Below are 23,072 nucleotides of genomic sequence, written 5' to 3'. Positions count from 1 at the left end.
TTATTGCAGGAATGGTAAATTTTTAATCAAAATTTCTTTATTCCTCCAAAAAATTGATGACGTTTCATGTTATAATTTTGTCGAAAAAATACTATCTAAATTGTGTAAATTATGATAATATGATGTGATAAATCAATAACGGCTCACACCATTTTTCCCAAAACTTTGGAAGGGGGGGGGGCGGTAGTATAATACGTTATTATTAGTATTAATGCACCAACCTAACGTCATCACAAAATTATGTAAAGCCAAAACTTATTTGAAACATACGCGTACCATGCTTCTTTACATTTATTTCAGTATTATATATTTACATATGTTTATTTCAACATATAGGGGTTCTTAAAAAATATAAAATCCGCAAAATCAAATTTTATAATTTTTCGAAAATGCTGGATATGTTTCATTGTACTTCAGGAGCGAAGGAAGTTCTGTCGAAACAACTTTAGACCAAATTTTTCTTGTAACCTTAAATTTTCATTTTGTAATTTTTTGATGAAGTTGTCTTATTCTAAAATAATCTGCTCAAGTTCATCAACAACTTTTTTTTGCAAAGAACCAGTAATTTTGACGTAAATTCAGCCACCTTGTAAATAGTTGGAATTGCGTTCTCACATAGGCATACAAAGTGACAGTATATGGATTTAGTTTAAAATCAAATTTCCTTCAGTAAGAGAGGTAGCAAATTTTGCCCATGGAACGGCAAGATCTTGTTGGATGTCAAATGGAGAGGAACGATAAAATAAAAAAAGAAGATAATATACGATACAAAGACACAATAATAAAAATTCAGTCAATGGTAAGGACTCTTCTTATTTTTCACGTGAACAACAATAACAAGTAGTAATAATGTCTTAAACTAATAACACCGGAGTCCAGATTGACTCGGAACACAACTTGGTGCTGCGCTTCTGCAACTATCCGAACATTCGGATTGTCTAAAGCATTGGCTTGGATTGTAGCTTCCTCCGCAGGTGTAACATTGGTTACAGTCTAACCAAAAGAGTTTGAAATTATTTTTTACCACAAGAACTATTACTAATTCATACCTCGACGAATGTAGTTTCCACAATATTGGTAGGGCCAAGTACCAACACGTTGACATCCTGAATTAGTTGTGGATCCTTGTTCTATTGAAATCACTGGTGATGTACATGCATCAGAACATTCTCGACTTCTCCTGATGTAGCACCTGTTGTTGCCTTCATTATCAGTATAGCAGGTTCTTGGATGCAACACGAAGCAACAGTTGTCTCCAGATGGTCGTGAAGGATAACTCGGTGGTGAAGGATAATTCGGTGGAAAAGGATAAATCGGTGGATAATATGGTAATGATTGTTCACGAAGAGGCATCGGGAAATCGGGTCGTTCAATGTCAGTTGTAACATCGTTGTTAGTCGATTTATGACTTTGAGACAAATTGATGTTATTAATGTTGGTAGTGTTCACATATACCGGGATACTTATGTTATTGATGTTGTGAACGACATTGTCGATGTTAATGACTGTAGTTAGATTAACAAGATTATTATTCGTGTTATTGACAATTACATTCGAACCGTCGGAAGATGCTGGAATCAATATGACAGAATCTTTATTTACGTCTGAAGTAATAGTGTTCGTAGTAACAGAAGTACCATCGCATGATTTAGAACAATCGTTAAGACAGTCTTTTGAGGACCACTGGTTCCCACAATTGTTGATACATTGGGAACATGAAGACCCCGTACAGTTATTATTTCCTTGGCACGCCGTGACGCATCCACTCACACAATTATTTTTACACGATACGTTGTTATTACAGTTGCTGGAACATTGGTTAGCACATTGGTTACAACTTGCACTTGAACAGCAAACATTGTTGTTGCAAGCGTTGCAATTTCCACCGTTGCATGTGTTGCAATTTCCACCGTTGCATGTGTTGCAATTTCCACCGTTACATGTGTTGCAATTTCCACCGTTGCATGTATTGCAGTTGTTGCCTGAGCACTGTCTTTTTTCTATAGTTTTTGTGTGTCTAGAATGTGCATAACTGAGTATTGCCACCAAAAGGCAAATCCTAAAAATTAGGCTTCTCATCTGAAAATGAGCACTGGTTAAATATACCTTAATTAAAATGGTATTGAAAACAAAGCAAAGGTTTCATTTCACGTTTGAAATATATACATAATAATTATAATTTAATTATAACTAAGTAGCTATAATTAAATTATAACTGATTTTGTTAAAAAGAACATACCATTGCCAAACACTCTTGCTCATGAACTAGTGGGCTAATTATGTTTTTGCTAACTTATATAACACGCAAATTTTATCTCTTGTGATAAGAATAAAAATGTAAATGACGTCCGATTTTTTTATTACTTCATGAGAACCTTTAAACTTTGATTTAATATATATGGATATGATTATACCGTACCACAATACTAAAATGCAAATTTAATTTTTGCTGAAATATTTTTACACCTTTAAGATGTTACAACTATTATAAAATATTCCTAATTAATCAAATTTTGTAACAATGACTAAAATATATATTTTTTTAATTAAAAACTTGACTAGTTAGGAGTGTAAATTCTTAAGTAAGTATATTTATATTGTGTAGGGGAAAGTAGGGAGCCATCTAAACAAAATAATTCAATAAAAAATGTGTTTTTACTTCCCGAGCGTAAGCAAAGGAAGTATTGTAATCGAGTCCGTCGGCCGACTCTCTGCTTTTACGTTTTCTCGATCTTTCATGACCCCTAGAAGACGAAGAAATAGGTCTCCCATTTCCGTCTGTCTGTCCGTCCGTCTGTCCGTCCGTCTGTCCGTCCGTCTGTCCGTCTGTCCGTCCGTCTGTCCGTCTGCCGTCCCGGATTTTTATTAGACAGATAATCTCCGAAAGTACTGGACCGATTGTTGTGAAATTTTGTACTTATATTAGGAATATCATGTAGATGGTAAAACGCTAACCAAAATTTGTCTAATCATCCCCACCACTAATGCGATGACGTCACTTCAAAATTGTACATAGTAAATAGGTCTTAAATTGTATAAAATAACATAGTCCTACACATGTAGTTTACGACTCCGAATTCAGTTTTTACCCGAAACGTCCAGATTTTTGGAAAAAAAATCAAAATTATAAAACAACATTTTGCAATTTAATTTTGAATCTGCTAATCCGAATGTTTTGAAATGTTGCAGATGTTTTAAGGCTCTAAAGAGCATCATAAATCTTTAGTCAAAATATATTTGGTTATCCCCTCCAAAAACTTGATGACGTCAGCTCAAAAGTTTGCCAAATAAATCCTATCTAAAATGTACAAAATATGATGCGTCTGTACTTGTGATATATCACTCCATTCATATTTTTTGGATTTGCATATACAGGGTGACTCAAAAAAATTAATGAATGCGCAAAATTTATTTTACTGATTTACTCATTAACTACAAAACCGAATGCTTCGAAATCTTGAAGATGTTTTAAAGTTATCATAAGCATGGTAAATTTTTTATCAAAATGTATTTGGTCGTCCCTCCTAAAAAATTTATGACGTCACCACAAAATTTTGCCGAATAAATCCTATCTAAAATGTACAAAATATGGTGAGTCTCTTCTTGTGATTTATAATTCCATTCAAATTTTTTCGATTTGCATATACAGGGTGACTGAAAAAAATTAATGAATGCGTCAATTTATTTTATTGATTTAATCAGGAATTACATAATCGAATGCTTTGAAATCTTGGAGATGTTTTAAAGTTACCATAAGCATGGTAATTTTTTTATCAAAATGTATTTGCTCTTCCCCCCTAAAAAAATCGATGACGTCACCCTAAAATTTGGTGAATAAATCCTATCTAAAATGTGAAAAATATGATGAGTCTGTACTTGTGATTTATCACTCCGTTCATATTTTTTCGATTTGCATATATAGGGTGACTGAAAAAAATTATTGAATGCGTCAATTGATTTTATTGATTTAATCAGGATTTACAGAACCGAATGCTTTGAAATCTTGGAGATGTTTTAAAGTTATTATAAGCATGGTAAATTTTTTATCAAAATGTATTTGCTCATCTCCCCTAAAAAATTGATGACGTCACCCCAAAAGTTTGCTGAATAAATCCTACCTAAAATGTACAAAATATGATGAGTCTGTACTTGTGGTTTATAATTCCATTCATATTTTTGGATTTGCATATACAGGCTGACTCAAAAAAAATTAATGAATGCGTGAATTTATTTGATCGATTTAATCAGGAATTACAAAACCGAATGCTTTGAAATCTTGGAGATATTTTAAAGTTATTATAAGCATGGTAAACTTTTGTTCAAAATGTATTTGTTCATCCCTTCTAAAAAAATTGGTGACGTCACCCTTAAATTTTGCTAAATAAATCCTATCTAAAATGCAGAAAATATGATGAGTTTGTACTTGTGATTTATCATTCCATTCATATTTTTTAGATTTTCTTAAAGGGTGGCTCAAAAAAATTAATGAAGTCAATTTATTTTATTGATCAAATTAAAGGCAACACTTATTATTAGTATTACATTGGACCAACCCAATTTGGTAGACACAAAATTTTTTAAAGTTAAAACTCGGTTGAAACATAGCTGACTAGGTTCCGCGAATGTGGTATAGACATGTTTTAAATCAACCAATTGTGAATTCCACCGTGAAAAATTAAAATAAAATCCAATGTTTTATATAATAAGCGGAAATCGACGCAATAAAACCGATTGTCGTTTTGTTTACAGTTTCTTTGTTTGACTCTCACGTATGCTGTTACGCCTGTCATCTTAAATTAAGAATGTTTATACATACACGATTTTCAGTTGCCTCTGATACGTAGGTATACGTGAGTAAATTGTTTCGTTATTTTATTGATTATTACAAATCAATATTCAAAACGACCCAATTCATTTTCCCGAAAATTTGAGAATATAATAATTTTATTCTTAGTATTACACTACATCTATCCCAACTGATATACGTGTCCTTGCAAAAATGTTGATGACGTCATCGCAATTTTTTTTTAAATTCCCACTACAAAAATGTAATGAGAAAAAAAACACAATAGGCATGCAGTCGTCAAGTTTCCGACAGCGAGGGAAGTACTGTCTAAACTCTTTAGACCAATTTTTTTATATTTCATTACGAAAAAGCTCCAGTGGTTAATGTTAATTATCATTTAGTATCATTCGTTTTTTGGTAAAAGTCATTGGGTCGTATCCTTTTCCTTTCGTGACACAATACGATAAAAGCTTCTATCAGACAAGGAGTCAAAATGGGTCGAAGCTTGTTTTGAGAGCTTCCTTCGCCCCTAAAGTACAAAGAAACATCCGGCATTTTATTATTATAATATTTGATTTTGCGATTTTTATTTTTATTATCGGGACCACCTGTATAAGCAAATCTAAAAAGTATGAACGAATGATAAATCACAAGTAAAACCTCATCAAGTTTTGCGCAATTCAGGTAGTATTTATTACGCAAAATTTTGAAATGACGTCATCAATTTTTTGAGGGGAACAAACAGATCTATTTTGACTAAAAACTTACATGCTTACAAAAATTTTAAAATGTCTGCAATATTTCAAAGCATCCGGTTTTGCAGTTCGTGATTTATTCAATAAAATAAATTGACTCATTCATTAATTTTTTTGAGTCGCGTTGTATAACCATATATAAAAAATCTTACCGTAGTGATAAATTACAAGTATAGCTTTTTGCACATTTTAGATAGGATTTATTTGACAAAATTGTGACGTGACGTCATCAGTTTAAAACATCTGCCAGATTTCAAAGTATTCGGTTTTGCAGATTATATAATTTTGATTTTTTTTTACATTTGGACGTTTAGGACAAAAACTCAGCATGGATTCATAAACTACATACACGCGTAGGATAATGTTGTTTTATACAATTTAAAACCCATTTACTATGTGGAATATTGCGGTGACGTCATCACGTTCTTGGTGGGGATGAGTAGACAAAGTGTGCTTAGCGTTTCGCCATCTACGTTGTATTCATAATACACATATAAAATTTGACAACATTCGGTCCGTTAGTTTCTAAGACTATCTCTCTAATAAAATTGAATGGTACAGGCAGCGGACAGACGGACGAACAGACAGACAGACAGACAGACAGACAGATGGAAACGGAGACCCATTTGGAAAATATGAAAGCAGACAATTTCCCGATGGACTCTTTTAGTCAGCCAACCTCAGCCATGACGTTACAGATTGGAAGGACTTCGGTCGTAGTTTTGGGGGTGCAAACCCAGTTCATCGCTTTTAAACTGGCTCCTCGTTTTTACTTCCCGAGCGTAAGCAAAGGAAGTATTGTAATCGAGTCCGTCGGCCGACTCTCTAGTTTTACGTTTTCTCGATCTTTCATGACTCCTAGAATACGAAAAAATAGGGCTCCCATTTCCGTCTGTCTGTCCGTCCGTCTGTCCGTCCGTCTGTCCGTCCGTCTGTCCGTCTGCCGTCCCGGATTTTTATTAGACAGATAATCTCCGAAAGTACTGGACCGATTGTTGTGAAATTTTGTACTTATATTAGGAATATCATGTAGATGGTAAAACGCTAACCAAAATTTGTCTAATCATCCCCACCACTAATGCGATGACGTCACTTCAAAATTGTACATAGTAAATGGGTCTTAAATTGTATAAAATAACATAGTCCTACACATGTAGTTTACGACTCCGAATTCAGTTTTTACCCGAAACGTCCAGATTTTTGGAAAAAAAAATCAAAAGCATAAAACAACATTTTGCAATTTAATTTTGAATCTGCTAACCCGAATGTTTTAAAATGTTGCAGATCTTTTAAGGCTCTAAAGAGCATCATAAATCTTTAGTCAATATATATTTGGTTATTCCCTCCAAAAACTTGATGACGTCAGCTCAAAAGTTTGCCGAATAAATCCTATCTAAAATGTACAAAATACGATGCGTCTGTACTTGTGATATATTAATAATAATAATAATAGTTTATTTCCCTACAGGTTACACCCAATTACAGGAAAATATGCAATACTTAAGATTAAGGCAAACGGCGTGAAATTAAAGACAATAATAATACTAAAAATTAGGCTTATTCTAAATACTTAATAACATAATCAGAAATCTCTTTAAATGGTGTAAAATAAAGATCACATTCATTAGCTATTTGATTAAAATGCTCACACATAACACTTACCGGTGAATTGTTTGATACATTTGTTCGGCCTATTTTGGGGTAAAATGTAATAATATGTTGGCGGGAATTATGTCTAGGTACCGCAAAGTTTAATTTTGATAAAAGCAGAGAGCTATCAATGATGTTATTAACTAGTTTGTATAAAAAGTGAAGGCTTAAAATAATTCTTCTAGTTGATAATAAATTCACATTAAATCTTCTTAGTAACATATGATGGTCACAGCCTCTTTCAGGATATCTACCGTCAAGGAGAAAACTTACGAATTTTAAAAATTTTCTTTGAACAGACTCGATATGCCAACTATGAGTCTCATAAATAGGGAACCAAATAAGACTACCGTACTCTAATTTTGACCTTACCAGACTACAATATAAAGTAATAAGGGATTTCACGTTCGTAAAATCTCTACAATTTCTGTATATAAAGCCATAGTTTACAAATGCTTTTCTGACAATGTCATTCACGTGATTGACAAAACTGAGTTTTTCATCAAACAAAATACCTAAGTCTTTAAACTCAGTAGTTCGTGTCAAGTTAGTGCCATTTATATTGTATGAAAATTCAATAAATTTTTTCTTATTTGAAAATGACATAACTTTGCATTTATCTAAGTTTAAAGCTAGACAATTTAGGATGCACCATTTATATAAATTATGTAAATTGTTTTGTAGTAGTAGACAATCATTTAGACTGTCTATCCTGTGGAATATTTTAAAGTCATCTGCGAATAATAACTTTTCACTGAAGATGGTATTTGGTAAGTCATTTATAAACAACAGAAAAAGAAGCGGACCTAAGTTGGAGCCTTGTGGTATGCCTGAATTAGGGGTAAAAGTTTGAGAGGTATAATTTCTATATCTGACACAATTTATTCTGCCGCGAAGATAAGATTTTAACAAAAGTATTAGTGATTCAGAAAATCCAATTAATTTTAGTTTATGTAATAATATGAATGATCTATTGTATCAAATGCTTTAGTGAAATCCGTAAATATCACATCAACTTGACTTTTGCCATCTATAGCTTCAGAGACATATTGCGTAAAGTAGGCTAAGTTGGTAATGGTGGATCGTTTTTCTACAAAACCGTGTTGATATGGTGATATTGAATGTTTCAGTGTAGAATATATTTGTTTATAAATGGTTGATTCAAAAACTTTTGAGAAATTGCATAGTAATGCTATTGGACGATAGTTTTCAATCTTGGCTGGATTATCCTTCTTAAATACAGGTGTAATACAAGCTTTTTTCCAAACAGAGGGAAAATGAGATGTTTTTATAATTAGATTAAATGTGGAATGCAATGGTTTTGCAAATATTGCAGCACAATCTTTTAAAAGAAAATTTGGAATTTCATCTGGACCTGCTGTTAAGTTATTTTTAGTCCTTTTTAAAGTATTTAGTATTTCCTCCTCACTTATATACTTTACATTAACAGAATCGTTTGATACATTTTGTATCATCTGCGTATGTTTACAACTAATGTTTGAATTAATAAATGTACTACAGAAGTAATCACAAAAAGCATCAACTATTGTGGTAGGAGTTGATACTTTAACATTCTTGTAGCTTAGTTCACTTGGTATTCTAGTCTTGTTTTTTTTGTTCTGCAGAAAAGACCAAAATTTTTTAGGATTAGTACTGACAGAATTTTCTACCTCTAATACATAATTTTTGTAAGATTGCTCAATAAGATTCTTGCACATTGTACGGTATTGTTTAAATATTTCGTAATGATGCTCGGAAGGACAGTCTTTGTAATTTTTATGAGCAATAAACTTTAATTTCAGGCAATGTCTAACTTCACTACTGTACCAAACGGGATAAGCCGCTTTTTGGGACGAATATCTGCGAAACTTTGGAGTTGTTGTTGCAATAATTTCATCAAGTATACTGTAGAAAGCATTGCAGGCGTTTTCGACATCTGTTGCTAAATATACAGAGGTCCAATCAGCATTAGATAACATATGATACATAAGTGGAAAGTTGGATTTCTTAAAATTATATTGATCTGTTGAATTGTCAATAGGAAAGTTTTTAATGCGGCGATATATCACTCCATTCATATTTTTTGGATTTGCATATACAGGGTGACTCAAAAAAATTAATGAATGCGCAAAATTTATTTTACTGATTTACTCAGGAACTACAAAACCGAATGCTTTGAAATCTTGAAGATGTTTTAAAATTATCATAAGCATGGTAAATTTTTGATCAAAATGTATTTGGTCGTCCCCTCCTAAAAAATTTATGACGTCACCACAAAATTTTGCTGAATAAATCCTATCTAAAATGTACAAAATATGGTGAGTCTCTTGTTGTGATTTATCATTCCATGCAAATTTTTTCGATTTGCATATACAGGGTGACTCAAAAAAATTAATGAATGCGTCAATTTATTTTATTGATTTAATCAGGAATTACACAACCGAATGCTTTGAAATCTTGGAGATGTTTTAAAGTTATCATAAGCATGGTAAATTTTTTATCAAAATGTATTTGCTCATCCCAACTAAAAAATTGATGACGTCACCCCAAAATTTTGCTGAATAAATCCTATCTAAAATGTACAAAATATGGTGAGTCTCTTCTTGTGATTTATCATTCCATTCAAATTTTTTCGATTTGCATATACAGGGTGACCGAAAAAATTAATGAATGCGTCAATTTATTTTATTGATTTAATCAGGAATTACAGAACCGAATGCTTTGAAATCTTGGAGATGTTTTAAAGTTATCATAAGCATGGTAAATTTTTTATCAAAATGTATTTGCTCATCCCCCCTAAAAAATTGATGACGTCACCCCAATATTTTGCTGAATAAATCCTATCTAAAATGTACAAAATATGGTGAGTCTCTTGTTGTGATTTATCATTCCATGCAAATTTTTTCGATTTGCATATACAGGGTGACTCAAAAAAATTAATGAATGCGTCAATTTATTTTATTGATTTAATCAGGAATTACACAACCGAATGCTTTGAAATCTTGGAGATGTTTTAAAGTTATCATAAGCATGGTAAATTTTTTATCAAAATGTATTTGCTCATCCCAACTAAAAAATTGATGACGTCACCCCAAAATTTTGCTGAATAAATCCTATCTAAAATGTACAAAATATGGTGAGTCTCTTCTTGTGATTTATCATTCCATTCAAATTTTTTCGATTTGCATATACAGGGTGACCGAAAAAATTAATGAATGCGTCAATTTATTTTATTGATTTAATCAGGAATTACAGAACCGAATGCTTTGAAATCTTGGAGATGTTTTAAAGTTATCATAAGCATGGTAAATTTTTTATCAAAATGTATTTGCTCATTCCCCCTAAAAAATTGATGACGTCACCCCAAAATTTTGCTGAATAAATCCTATCTAAAATGTACAAAATATGATGAGTCTGTACTTGTGATTTATCATTCCATTCAAATTTTTTCGATTTGCATATACAGAGTGACTCAAAAAATTAATGAATGCGTGAATTTATTTTATTGAGTTAATCAGGAACAACAAAACCAAATGCTTTGAAACATAGGAGATGTATTAAAGTTATCATAAGCACGTTAACTTTTTTATCAAAATGTATTTGCTAATCCCCCCTCAAAAAATTTGATGACGTCAGCTCGAAAGTTTGCCGAATAAATCCTATCTAAAGCGTAAAAATATGATGAGTCTGTACTTGTGATTTATCACTTCATTCATATTGTTTAGATTTTCTTAAGAGGTGGCTCAAAAAAATTAATGAAGTCAATTTATTTTATTGATTAAATTAAAGGCAACACTTATTATTAGTATTACATTGGACCAAGCCAATTTGGTAGACACAAAATTTTTTAAAGTAAAAACTCGGTTGAAACATAAGGGTAGCACGCTTATTTACATCGACTTTAACATTACAGACGTGTGCGCTGTCTAGGTTCCGCGAATGTGGAATAGACATGTTTATAATCAACCAATTGTGAATTTCACCGTCAAGAATTGAAATAAAACCCAATGTTTTATATAATAAGCGGAAGTCGAAGCAATAAAACCGATGGTCGTTTTGTTTACAGTTTCTCTGTTTGACTCTCACGTATGCTGTTACGCTTGTCATATTAAATTAAGAATGTTTATACATAAACGATTTTCAGTTGCCTTTCATATTACTAGACAGTGGATTTTTGTCGGGCTACGTCACGATTATAGGTGGGGACGCACTGGATCGCCGGGACTCAGTAGCGGGTGATAGATAATCACTGAATTTAATCGGTACTAATTCCATAAATATAATTAACGATTTATTAATCAAACGGCTAAGTAAATGAGAACGGGAATTAACAGCAGAGTGCAACGAAACAGCGTTATTCTAATCTCAAATAAACGAAGTGCAGTCCGCAACCGCAATGAATTCGCATCCCGTACGAGCCGTACCGAGTTTGGCCTTGCCTAGCCCGACAGAAATCCGCTCTCTAGATATTACACACCGGCGCCGTATACGTGAGTAAATTGTTTCGTTATTTTATTGATTATAAGAAATCAATATTCAAAACGACCCAATTCATTTTCCCGAAAATTTGGGAATACAATAATTTTATTCTTAGTATTACACTACATCTATCCCAACTGATATACGTGTCCTTGCAAAAATTTTGATGACGTCATCACAATTTTTTTTTAAATTCCCACTACAAAAATGTAATGAGAAAAAAAACACAATAGGCATGCAGTCGTCAAGTTTCCGACAGCGAGGGAAGTACTGTCTAAACTCTTTAGACCAATTTTTTTATATTTCATTACGAAAAAGCTCCAGTGGTTAATGTTAATTATCATTTAGTATCATTCGTTTTTTGGTAAAAGTCATTGGGTCGTATCCATTTCCTTTCGTGACACAATACGATAAAAGCTTCTATCAGCCAAGGAGTCGAAATGGGTCGAAGCTTGTTTTGAGAGCTTCCTTCGCCCCTAAAGTACAAAGAAACATCCAGCATTTTACGAAAACACACTTGTTTATATTTGTGTTAACCGGATTAACAATTGCTCAAAAAAAAAATTGATCGAAAGTTGTTTCGATAAAACTTCCCTCGCTCCTGAAGTACAATGATACATATCCAGCATTTTCAAGTTGAGTTTTCCTTTACACAATTTTGTGATGACGTCATCAACATTGTGGCAAAGACACGTATATCAGCTTGTATTGGTGCAATATAATACTAAAAATAGCAGTATTGTATTCTCAAAATTTTCTGTGAAAATGAGGTGAGCCTGATTTAATAAATAAAATAAATTGACTCATTCATTAATTTTTTAAAAATATGAATGCAATGATAAATCACAAGTAAAAACTCATCATATTTTGCACATTTTGGGTAGAATTTATTCGACAAAATTTTGAGATGACGTCATAATTTTTTTTAGGAGAATAAACAGATGTATTTTGATTAATAATTTTTCATCTGACGAAACTTTAAAACGTCTACAAGATTTCAAAGTATTCAATTTGCAATTCTTGATTTATTCAATAAAATAAATTGATTGATTCATTAATTTTTTCGAGTCACATTAATAAAAATCGGGACTTCAGACAGACGGACAGATGGACAGACAGACGAATCTGCAAAACCGAATGCTTTGAACTCTTGCAGATGTTTTAAAGTTATCATAAGCATGCTAAATTTTTGATCAAAATGTACTTGCTCATTCCCCCTAAAAAACTGATGACGTCACCTCAAAATTTAGCTGATAAATCCTATCTTAAATGTCGAAAATATTATGAGTCTAGACTTGTGATTTATTACTACATTAATATTTTTTAGATTTGCTTATACAGGGTGTCTCAAAAAAATTAATAACTGAGTGATTTTATTTTATTGATTTGATCAGGAATTACAAAACCAAATGCTTTGAAATGTTGGAGATGTTTTAAGGTTATCATATGCATGGTAAATTTTTGATCAAAGTGTATCTGTTTATCAACCCCAAAACATTGATGACGTCATCTCAAAATTTTCCCGAATAAATTCTTCCCAAAATGTGCAAAATATGATGAGTTTTACTTGTGGTTTATCGTTGCCTTCATATTTTTTAGATTTATTTAAACAGGTGGCTCAAAACAATTAATGAATGAGTCATTTTATTTTATTGATAAATCAGGAACGGCTCACTCCTTTCTCATAGCAAATTTTGGGAATACAATAGTGTCATTTTTAGTATTACACTGCACCAATCCAAACTGATATACGTATCCTTGCAAAAATGTTGATGACGTCATCATAAAATTGTGTAAAGAAAAATCTCAACTGGAAAATGCTGGATGTTTCATTGTACTTCAGGAGCGTTTGAAGTTCCGTCGAAACAACTTCCGACCAATTTTTGTACTATGTACTAGTACACTAGTTCTAAAACTTGCATTATAATAATATCCAACTTAACGCATTGTCTGACACTTTGAACCTTCTACTGGTTACATGTTTTTCCAGAAACTCTAGGTACTTGTATAAAGTCCGTTGTTCTTCATAGGGCTTGTCTCTTGAATGGGTGATCTTTTTTTCTCTTTCTTTTATATATGTATCTCTTATGTTTTTCCAAGTTTTTTGCACTGCATCAGCTGCAAATAAATTAGTCACTAATCTGCATATTCTGTAGAGGAAAACAACATTATCTCCTTTTATACTTACTTCCTGTATTTAGGACCAAACTGATTTGTCTTCACGTGTTTTCTCGTTCTATTTTAATCTTAAAACCTCTTCGACTTTTATCATATTGTTACGAAAGAAATATATACGTCACCCCGCTACGACTCCTATGGGTTCCAGTAAGCACGGCGATGATGACTCATCGTGCGGTGTCAGGTTGGCCGAGCGGCGGTCGCTAAAGAAAGGCCTGGAAGCGGAAGTCGCGACGGATTCCAGAAAGACCTCGATCACGAAACCTCTAGAAGGAGAGTATGCGTTTAAATAGAGGCGACCTGCGGGAACGATTATTATTCAGTTGATTCAGTCAGAGAGGAGTCCAGATTTCACCATGGTTTTAAAACGAAATATGATTCACCCTCAAAATCCATTTGACCAAAGCAGCGAGCTGTTGTATACTGCTTTCGATTTCAACAACATAAACTATATAAAGTAAAGTCTTATCAAAATTGATGCAGATCGAAGGTTGCAGCAGAGTTAATTCTACAAATCATAGAAGGGATAACGATAAACTTCCGCAAGGTAGAGAAAGTTTCTGAGTTAACTTACAAAGAAACATATATGTAAGATTTTATTATCGCGATGAAGAACTTACAATGACATTTTTACATAATAAAAAATGAGTTTCTTTATAGTATGTTTTTTATACCGAATAAGGTATGTTTAAAACCTGTTTAAATAACGTGATGAATGTGCCCTTTGATGCTTCACAGTTTTAAAAACATGTATGATAGAGTAAGCTTATCTAATAAATATTTGCTAATAACAAATCGCAATAATAATACACTAACAAATAGTTTCTAATAATGAATTTCCTTGACATACTAGGCAAGATAATTGTCCTAGACAAAACTTAAACTAGATAAATATGATTTCGTAACTATCTCTTCTCTCATTAATTAAGCAATCATATAACAAAAAATTCCGCTTATGTCAGGCTCTGGCTAAATAAGCAAAAATTTCTCTAATTTTGCAATTATTGTTTTATTGATGTCCGAAAAAAATGTACTTAACGACCATACAATACATATAATTGTGTAAAATTATAGTTTCTAGTGGAGCAAATTGTATCAACATTATGAGAAAGGAGTTGACTGTTTTAATGTTATTTTTTCGTAGTTACTGGTTCTTTTTAGTCAAATTTTATTAGGTAGCATAGAATAATAGAATTAAAAGAGAACAAACTATATTTTATTCAATATTAATGATAATAATAATAATAATAAAATGTCTAGTAAATAATCCTAAGGATCCTCGTTACTCTTCTATGACTACAATCAATAACAGAATTAGTAATTTCTCATTACTAGTAACATTGAAGTCCATTGTTGCTCGGAACACAGTTTGGTGCTGCCTGTCTACAACCATCCGAACATCCGGACTGCCTGAAGCATTGGGTTGGGTTGTAGCTGCCTCCACAGGTGTAACATTGGTTACAATCTAGTCAAAACAGTTTAAATATTTCTTTTTTCCAACAAAAATGATCAAAACTTCATACCTCGACGAACATAATTTCCACAATATTGGTAAGGCCAACTATTAACACGTTGACATCCTGAATTAGTTGTGGTTGCTTGTTCTATTGAAATCACTGGTGATGTACACGCATTAGAACATTCTCGACTTCTCCTAATGTAACATCTGTTGTTGCCTTCGTTATCATTATAACAGGTTCGTGGGTGCAATACATAGCAACAGTTGTCCCTAATTTGGGGAGCTTGTATGGTTTCCCGAATGGGATAAGGATAAGGAATAGGATACACGATGGGTTGTGTAAGATCTGAGTTTTGACGTGAGCCTGTTTCAGACGACTGATGAGAAAAATTGATATTATTAATGTTGGTGGTGTTCACATACACCGGAATACTTATGTTATTGAAATTGTGAACGACGTTGTCTATGTTAACATTTGTAGTTAAATTAACGAGATTATTATTAGTGTTGTTAACAATTACGCTTGAAGCTTCGGAAGATGGAAGCAACACAACGGAATCATTGACTTCTTTAGTATTAGTACAGTCGCATGATTTAAAACAATCGTTTACACATCGGCTGTTGGAACACTGATTGCCACATTTGTTGATACATTGGGAACATGAAGACCCCGCACAATTATTATTTCCTTGGCACGTCGTGACGCATCCACTCACACAATTATTTTTACAAGATACGTTATTGTTACAGTTGTTGGAACATTGGTTGACACATTGGTTACAACTTACACTTGAACAGCAAACATTGTTGTTGCATGCATTGCAATTTCCACCGTTACATGTGTTGCAATTTCCACCGTTACATGTGTTGCAATTTCCACCGTTACATGTGTTGCAATTTCCACTGTTACATGTGTTGCAACTCCCGCCGTTACATGTGTTGCAGTTGTTGCCTGAGCACTGTCTTTTTTCTACAGTTTTTGTGTGTCTAGAATGTGCACAGCTGAGTATTGCTACCAATAGGCAAAGCCTGAAAATTAGGTTCCTCATCTGAAAATAAGCACGTGAAACACAAGTTAAAGAAAAGGGGTGAAGATACGACGATTTATTTGTTTAATACGCGGGGTAAATTATTCATTGGTTGGAATACCAGTTAAAACTTTTTATCTCTAATTATTATCAGAATATTCTTAAATTAAGATTTAATTCGAATTAGATCCATTAAATTCCATTGAAATAAAGACCATATTCTTATTAAATTTTGTAAAAAAATAATAATAACGTACCGTTTGCAGACACTCTTCCTAATAAACTGACGGGCTAACTATATTTTTGGTAACTTATATAATTTTTTTTATCTCTTGTGATAAATACAAAATTTTAAATCATGTTTAGTATTTTTATTACTTCATAAAACCTTTAAACTTTTGTTTATTGTTTATGGACTTGAATATATAGCATCACGATCCATAGATGACATACATTTGATTGTTGCTGAGATTTTTTTAACTTTTTAAATATTATAAATATTTTAAGATAAATTCAATAATTTATCCTTCATCCATTACGCTTTAAGGTCATTTTTAGGTTAAAAGCTCACTTTAAAATAACTGGTAAATTTATATATACATTTTTATTTTTTTTTATGTATCACTTATATTTTTATCAATTAAAATAATATAATTAGCGTAATTAATCATGTACTTTAATTTGGTTCATTTTGATCAGATTCATGATATCGTCAAGGTTTTTCCCAAAAGTTTTTCTACGCAAAGATAAACAATTGTTATACTTACATTGATTATTTATTTATGTTCTACTCCGAATGTTACAAAATAATATGTTATCTTTTTTAATTATTGTGTACGAAAAATACTGAATATATTGTTATAAAAGAGAAAATCAGTAATAATTAATGGTAAGTAAATGTATGGCACTTCATAATTATTTTCAAAGTTATATTTACATGTAGTAATTACGGGATCATATTTATAACATCTTGGTACTCCTGTATTCCACGTGATACCAAAATTTTTTGAATCATAGCAGTGCAGTAACTAAAAATATGTGCTTCTCCCAACTTAAATGTCCCTTATATCTGATAATAATCAAAATTACCCCAAAATAATATTCAAAACCTTTTGCTCCATTATAGCTAAATTGATAATAATTATCCTCTCCTTTGTTTGGACGAGACAAAATCAGTTTCATTTATTTTAATACATATGCATATTTTTTATCTGCCGCCGCTTATTCTGGTCACGTGCTCAATAGTCGATGCATAAACATAAAAAGTCGAAGTTAAGCATGTACTGATAATGTTATTTTTGTAACAAGGTTCTAAAATACCGTTTTTGCGTAATCGTTGCTGAATAGCAGATGAGTCCAAAAACAGTATTTTAGGACTTGTTACAAAAATAGCTATATCACCCAATGAGTCCGTAAAATAGCTATTTTTGGAGCATATTCTAAAAATATAGTCTTAATAATAATAATGTAGCAGCCGTCTTGAATGACATAATATATATCTGAGTGTTCTGTAGTTTCAAAGGTTTCAAAGCAATATGAGGAAGCAAAAACTTGGAAAATGTAAAATATTATGTTGTAAATAATTTATGAGTAAAAGTACAGACACAAATTACAGTTTGTTTATTATTGCAGTTAAGTTCAATGGCACTTTACTTGGGTATCGTTTATTCACTTTTATCTTATCATGTTTATTTTAAAAATGACCATGTACGTTTGTTATTATGTATCTCTTAGGTTATGGCTTGTGGCTGCTTACTTATCAAAATATCAAGTGAAATTTTTTCATTAGCTCGAGACGCAATATGGATTAACTACTATATGGATATATGAGTGGTTGATAAAACTATAATTAATGAATCAAGTAAGTAGCTACATTAAAAATTTGCTATATAATTGTCGAAGGGTTTATTTTTAACCGTAGACACATGGTTTCAATTGTTGTTACGTTATTTAAATTAGGTTATTTATCAGTTTGCACATTTAAATGTTTTGGTTAGACAAGGTTACAAGAAATTAGTACTTCCGGATTACATCAAAAGAAGTTGAAGGATACTGATTAGACGAAAATTAAACTAGAAATAATTTATCATAATGTGTCAAGTGTTGCAACTAAGTCATCTTGGGAAATAGTTAAATAGTTAAATCATGTTTTCCAAAGTTTCACAGCTTGGAAAATACTAACATACGAGTGACAAAATTCGTCTTCAGACTAGTCCGTGGACTAATTCAGTCATGTCGTAGGTGGTATTTGAGCTCCATCTTGCTGGAAATGAGTCTCCTATAGTTTATCATCGTGCAACATTATATTATTTACAAATGGTGTCAAAATTTCCAGCCGGTGAGCAGTTAGTGTTTCTAAAAGCCACAAAACCTTATCAGATTTCGCAATAATGTGAAAAAATATACGTTATACCAATGAGGTTTTACAGTTGTGTTTATCATTATATTTTGCTGGATTCCAAGGTTTTCCATTTGCCATGCAAACGAACTTTACTGCGAATTACAGAAAAATTAAAGTTTTCTCCTGGTTTGCAAGATGTTATGTTTGACATTCTACTAAGGTATAAAAATTACATTTGCCTGCGCAATTAATTTATATATTTTATTTTACAGGTTGATAACATGAGTGAAATAGACAAAAATTGGGTTTTAGCTATTGACGAAATGAGTCTTAATAAACAATTATTTTACCATATTGCTCAAGACGAAGTGATTGGACTACATAATTTGGGGTTTTGGGGATGGGAAAAACTTTAGACGTGGAGCAGTTATTATGCTCAGAGAGCTTCATAATAAAAAATGATGCAAGAGAAATTGGAAAAAAATTGGTATAAATATTATGGCTGTTGTGTCCAAAATATAAATCAAATGAAGATACTTATTTTTATGCGGATGATAAAAAAATGACTATATTTTTGATGTACTGCATTTATTAAAGGCTGTTACGAATAACCTGATGAAGTATATATTTGTAAGAGATGGTCAAAGTACAAAGTGGAACTTGTGCGCTTTAATGAATCGGACAAAGAATTAGACAACAGACTTGCCCCAAAATTAATAGAGGCTCGTATATGTCCCACTGCTTTCCAAGTTTAGCTCCACAAGTTTTAAGTGGAAGTGTTGTATTTGCTTTAAATACATATACTGCCTTACAAGCGCTGCCTTCTGAGGCAAAAGAAACCCAAAAATTTGTGTATAAGTTTGACAAATTATTTGATATTGTTCTTCCGTTCTTTATTTGTATACTGCCATGCCTCTTGCTCAGCTCTTAAGGCTTTAATTTTTTCTTCTTCTTCTTGCTGTATCTCTTCTTTCTTTACTTTGCATCGTTTTCTATAATTATTTTTTGCTTGCCAGTACTCTTCTTTTATACCTTTCCCCTTTTTCCACCTTCGTAAACATGTCCTTACTTCTGTTTTTAAATCTCTGCATCTGCTATCCCACCATCTGTTTCTCTTTTCTAAATTTCTCGTTACAATTTCTTTTCTTATGGCTACTTTTTCAATTTCTCTTTTTAATTCTTCCATTTTCTTTTCAGTTCCTTTTTCTTTAAATTCCACTTCCACATTTTTTTTATAATGCTCAATTCCTTTTTCATTCCATACCCATATCTTCTTCTCTTTTCCTACTTCATTACTTAAGCATCCGCTCCTTCTACCGATGTCCCTCAATTTTACTTCTAGTGGCATGTGATCGGAGTCCACTCTTTCCCCTATTTTGAATATTTCTACCTCTTCTTCTGCTAATCCGTTTAATATTACGTAGTCTATTACCGATTCCCCTCTTTTACCTATCCAGGTAAATTCCCCCTCCTTGTCCCCCTCCTTCACCCCATTCAAGACTTCCCAACCTCTTTCTTCAATTAATTCCCATAGCAATTTTCCGTCTTTGTTTTCTACTTGTTCTTGCGGGAATAAGTGTCATTTTTTCATATACAAATTATAGGTACATGTAAAATAATACTCCTATTGGATTATATTTACATTTCTCAACACCGAAAAATTTCGTCATTAAATTTAATTTGATACAACTTTTTCTGTAGCGAACAGTGGTATTTTGTGTGTTAAAACTATTTTTTGTTCAACGATTTTAAGTGCTTAAGTTGTACCTATTTTTGATTCTTCCAAAAACATAAGATCACTAGCGCTCCGACACTCAGTGACTTGAATAATTTGAATTTGAAAAAAAAAAATCAATCAAAAAAATCGTTAAACATAGGCAACCATAGGTAGTTGGTAGCTCGCTAGGGGATGTTTTAGTTAGAGGGCGGTAGAGTAGACAAGACAGCGGCATGGCGAGAGCATGGTGACAGCGTGATTATTGTTTGGTTCGCTGTTGTGAAAAGACGCTCTAAGTTAGCTAGGTTAAATTAACTAGAAAATTAATAATTAATAAATTAGTAACGCCGATGGCGCTCAGTTTTCTCCAATATGCGCAGCTAATTCTTGCGGCTTTCTAATCGGAAAAAGTGTTTCGACCGACGCTACACGTGCTGTAAATTTGTTTTATTGTTTGTAAATTTACCGGTCAGGTTAGGATTTTAATCGCTTACTGGTGCTAACACAATTTAACGGACCCGTACTAGGAGATTTCATGAAATTCACTTAGTCAGGATAACCTTTGTTTGTTTAGTTACGAATGAGGTTTCTGGATGCATATCCTTAAGTGTTACATTGTAACACTTCTTAGTTCTTCACACAAGATTGCTAATAGTTCATTAACGGCAGTTAAATTAACAAAATTTATTATATTGCGGACTGGCGGGGGGTTAAAATAATTTCTTCCCTTAGGCAGTTATCACCGTTATTATCGTCGTTATCATCACTACATCACCGAGGCATTTCCTCGCAACGTTAAAAATTACATCACCGAGACTTTTTCCTCGCAACGGTGACCGGATATTTTTGTGTTTATTTATTGTCATATAAATTATCTTATGTTCTATTTGTTTAAAATTTCACAAGATTGTATGACAAACTTAAATATTGTTAATTGCTCTTTTGAAGCTTTAATACTTGTTCAGTTGTCGTTAATATAAGAGTTTTAAGAAATTGAACATTTAAAATGGAATTGAGGTAAATAATACAGAAAAATATTGCAGAAGCGGAGGGCGCGGTTCCTAGTCGAGCTGGCGGAATTTATAGCGCCGTCTGCACGAAGGATGCAGGTTTTGTACAGAATTCAGGGGCGGTCAAGATGACGTAACGCTGCCCGCTTCTACCCGTTTCGTAAAAAAAAAATCTTCCCATTTCCAATATTTAAAGTTTTAGTAGGGATGTTGTTTAGGCGCTTAAAAGAAGAAATGAGCACTTAACGCAGATTTTAGTCAGTTTAGCTGATTCCTTATCAATAATTCTATTTGACTCAAAAGTCAGTTTTAGGCGACCATTACAAATCTAGTCGTTTTACGTCCCCAGTCACGTCCAAGAAGTGTCACCTTTTTGTCAAAATTATTTTTTGGGCTCATTTGTCAATTTTTGGACTGACTTGTGCATCTTTGGACTTGTGTTTTTGACTAACATTTTTTTAATTAGAGTTCTTAGAAGAGGAACAAAGTAACATTTTGGTTTTTATCAATTTTCAATAACTTTTCCTCCAGCAACGAAAGAAAAAATTCTAACCTCAAAACCACTTACACGACCTATTATTTTTCTGTATGCACCTTGGCCAAAGAGAACTTTTTCAACCTAATTCGATTTGTAGGCCCCGGCTGCGTCTCAGCCTCAAATTTCAAATCGGCTGAGAAAATTTTTCTTTATGATCTTCATACACAAATAAATCTTATTTCTAAGTTTCGTTAATACTATTAAAAAATAAAAATAATCTGTTTTGTCTAAAATCCGGGACTTAAACTAATAACGACGTGGATTTACAAAAATAGTAAAAATTTGATTTAAATTACACTTGAAAAGATTGATTGCATTAATAACTATTATTAACACTAATTACTGATAACAATTTATAAATATACCTAAATATTACTGGTCCATGAAGTTTATCTTTGCATCAGTGAGTACTTATACATGGTTTATTTGATGGATGTATAACTTGTTGCATCTGCTGATAATTTATACCATACCTAGTTATCATAAGTGCATTACGATGAATGGTTGAAAAAAAAAGCCGAGCACGTGTGGTATGCTATTTCTTGAATGACCCCAGGCAACATGATGTCGTCTTTTTCACGTGAATAAATGGTCATCATTTACGTCATAGTAACCAAAGATTTCACGTGATATTGACGTACCCATGACGGTCAAATGTCTCGTCTAGATGACGTCATTTTCTCACGAACTATTGACGTGATGTACTGACGTCTTAGAGTCGTCATTTTGTAACGAATTATTGACGTGATTTACTGACGTCATAGAGACGGCACTTATTGTCCATTTTAAGACGTTTTTTATATTTTGATTTTTAGAAAAAAATATGCAATAAATAAAACGCTGAAATAATTTTATTTATCTACAACTGCTTTATAAAGGCCTTATTACACAACTCATTCGGCACTGTTTGAGTTGAGTAATAAACCCTCTTATTCCACTAGTGGTGTAATAGAAAGATTACACCACTAGTGGTGTAATGAAGGTCTCCACTTCTTAGTTGAATTTTATTAACATGTAAATTACAACAAATTACATTGATTAATTCTTAACTTATTTGCTATACACGTCGATAATACATTTCTTACAATTACTGATATTAATACCAGATGAAATGAAATTATTTGTATCTTT

General features: G+C 32.4%; 2 protein-coding genes and 1 long non-coding RNA gene across 3 annotated transcripts; 1 reads left to right on the top strand and 2 right to left on the bottom strand.

The window, feature by feature from the left end:
• Nucleotides 1-793: 793 nt before the first annotated feature.
• On the bottom strand, nucleotides 794-2,255 carry LOC135136394 (putative uncharacterized protein DDB_G0286901). Its single transcript, XM_064065644.1, has 3 exons — nucleotides 2,240-2,255; nucleotides 1,050-2,079; nucleotides 794-993 (listed from the first exon to the last, which is right to left on the bottom strand). The coding sequence occupies exons 1-3, from the start codon at nucleotides 2,240-2,242 to the stop codon at nucleotides 860-862; spliced, it is 1,167 nt and encodes a 388-aa protein (XP_063921714.1). The 5' UTR covers nucleotides 2,243-2,255; the 3' UTR covers nucleotides 794-859.
• A 12,888-nt stretch (nucleotides 2,256-15,143) lies between these two features.
• LOC135136628 (5'-AMP-activated serine/threonine-protein kinase catalytic subunit alpha-like) lies at nucleotides 15,144-16,444 on the bottom strand. The gene is made up of 3 exons (XM_064065997.1): nucleotides 16,427-16,444; nucleotides 15,372-16,356; nucleotides 15,144-15,313 (listed from the first exon to the last, which is right to left on the bottom strand). Exons 1-3 carry the CDS (start codon nucleotides 16,442-16,444, stop codon nucleotides 15,180-15,182), a joined length of 1,137 nt encoding a protein of 378 aa, XP_063922067.1. The 3' UTR covers nucleotides 15,144-15,179.
• A 1,641-nt stretch (nucleotides 16,445-18,085) lies between these two features.
• LOC135136496 (uncharacterized) lies at nucleotides 18,086-19,269 on the top strand. Its single transcript, XR_010281713.1, has 3 exons — nucleotides 18,086-18,196; nucleotides 18,257-18,896; nucleotides 18,949-19,269. It is a non-coding gene; the product is annotated as an uncharacterized LOC135136496 (long non-coding RNA).
• The last annotated feature ends 3,803 nt before the right edge of the window (nucleotides 19,270-23,072 follow it).

Source organism: Zophobas morio, unplaced genomic scaffold, assembly GCF_036711695.1.
Source record: "Zophobas morio isolate AGI-343-1 ecotype UQ-CSIRO unplaced genomic scaffold, CSIRO_AGI_Zmor_V1 ptg000026l, whole genome shotgun sequence".
In the NCBI taxonomy this organism is placed as follows: domain Eukaryota; kingdom Metazoa; phylum Arthropoda; class Insecta; order Coleoptera; family Tenebrionidae; genus Zophobas; species Zophobas morio.
Note: the sequence above shows the minus strand (reverse complement) of the source record. Positions and strands in the feature narration are given on the sequence as shown.

Bases quoted from the DNA above. Each gene is read 5' to 3' on its own strand.
- LOC135136394 (XM_064065644.1), bottom strand. The intron at 994-1,049 runs GTATGAATTAGT...TCTTTTGGTTAG, and splicing joins TGGAAACTACATTCGTCGAG to ACTGTAACCAATGTTACACC.
- LOC135136628 (XM_064065997.1), bottom strand. The intron at 15,314-15,371 runs GTATGAAGTTTT...TGTTTTGACTAG, and splicing joins TGGAAATTATGTTCGTCGAG to ATTGTAACCAATGTTACACC.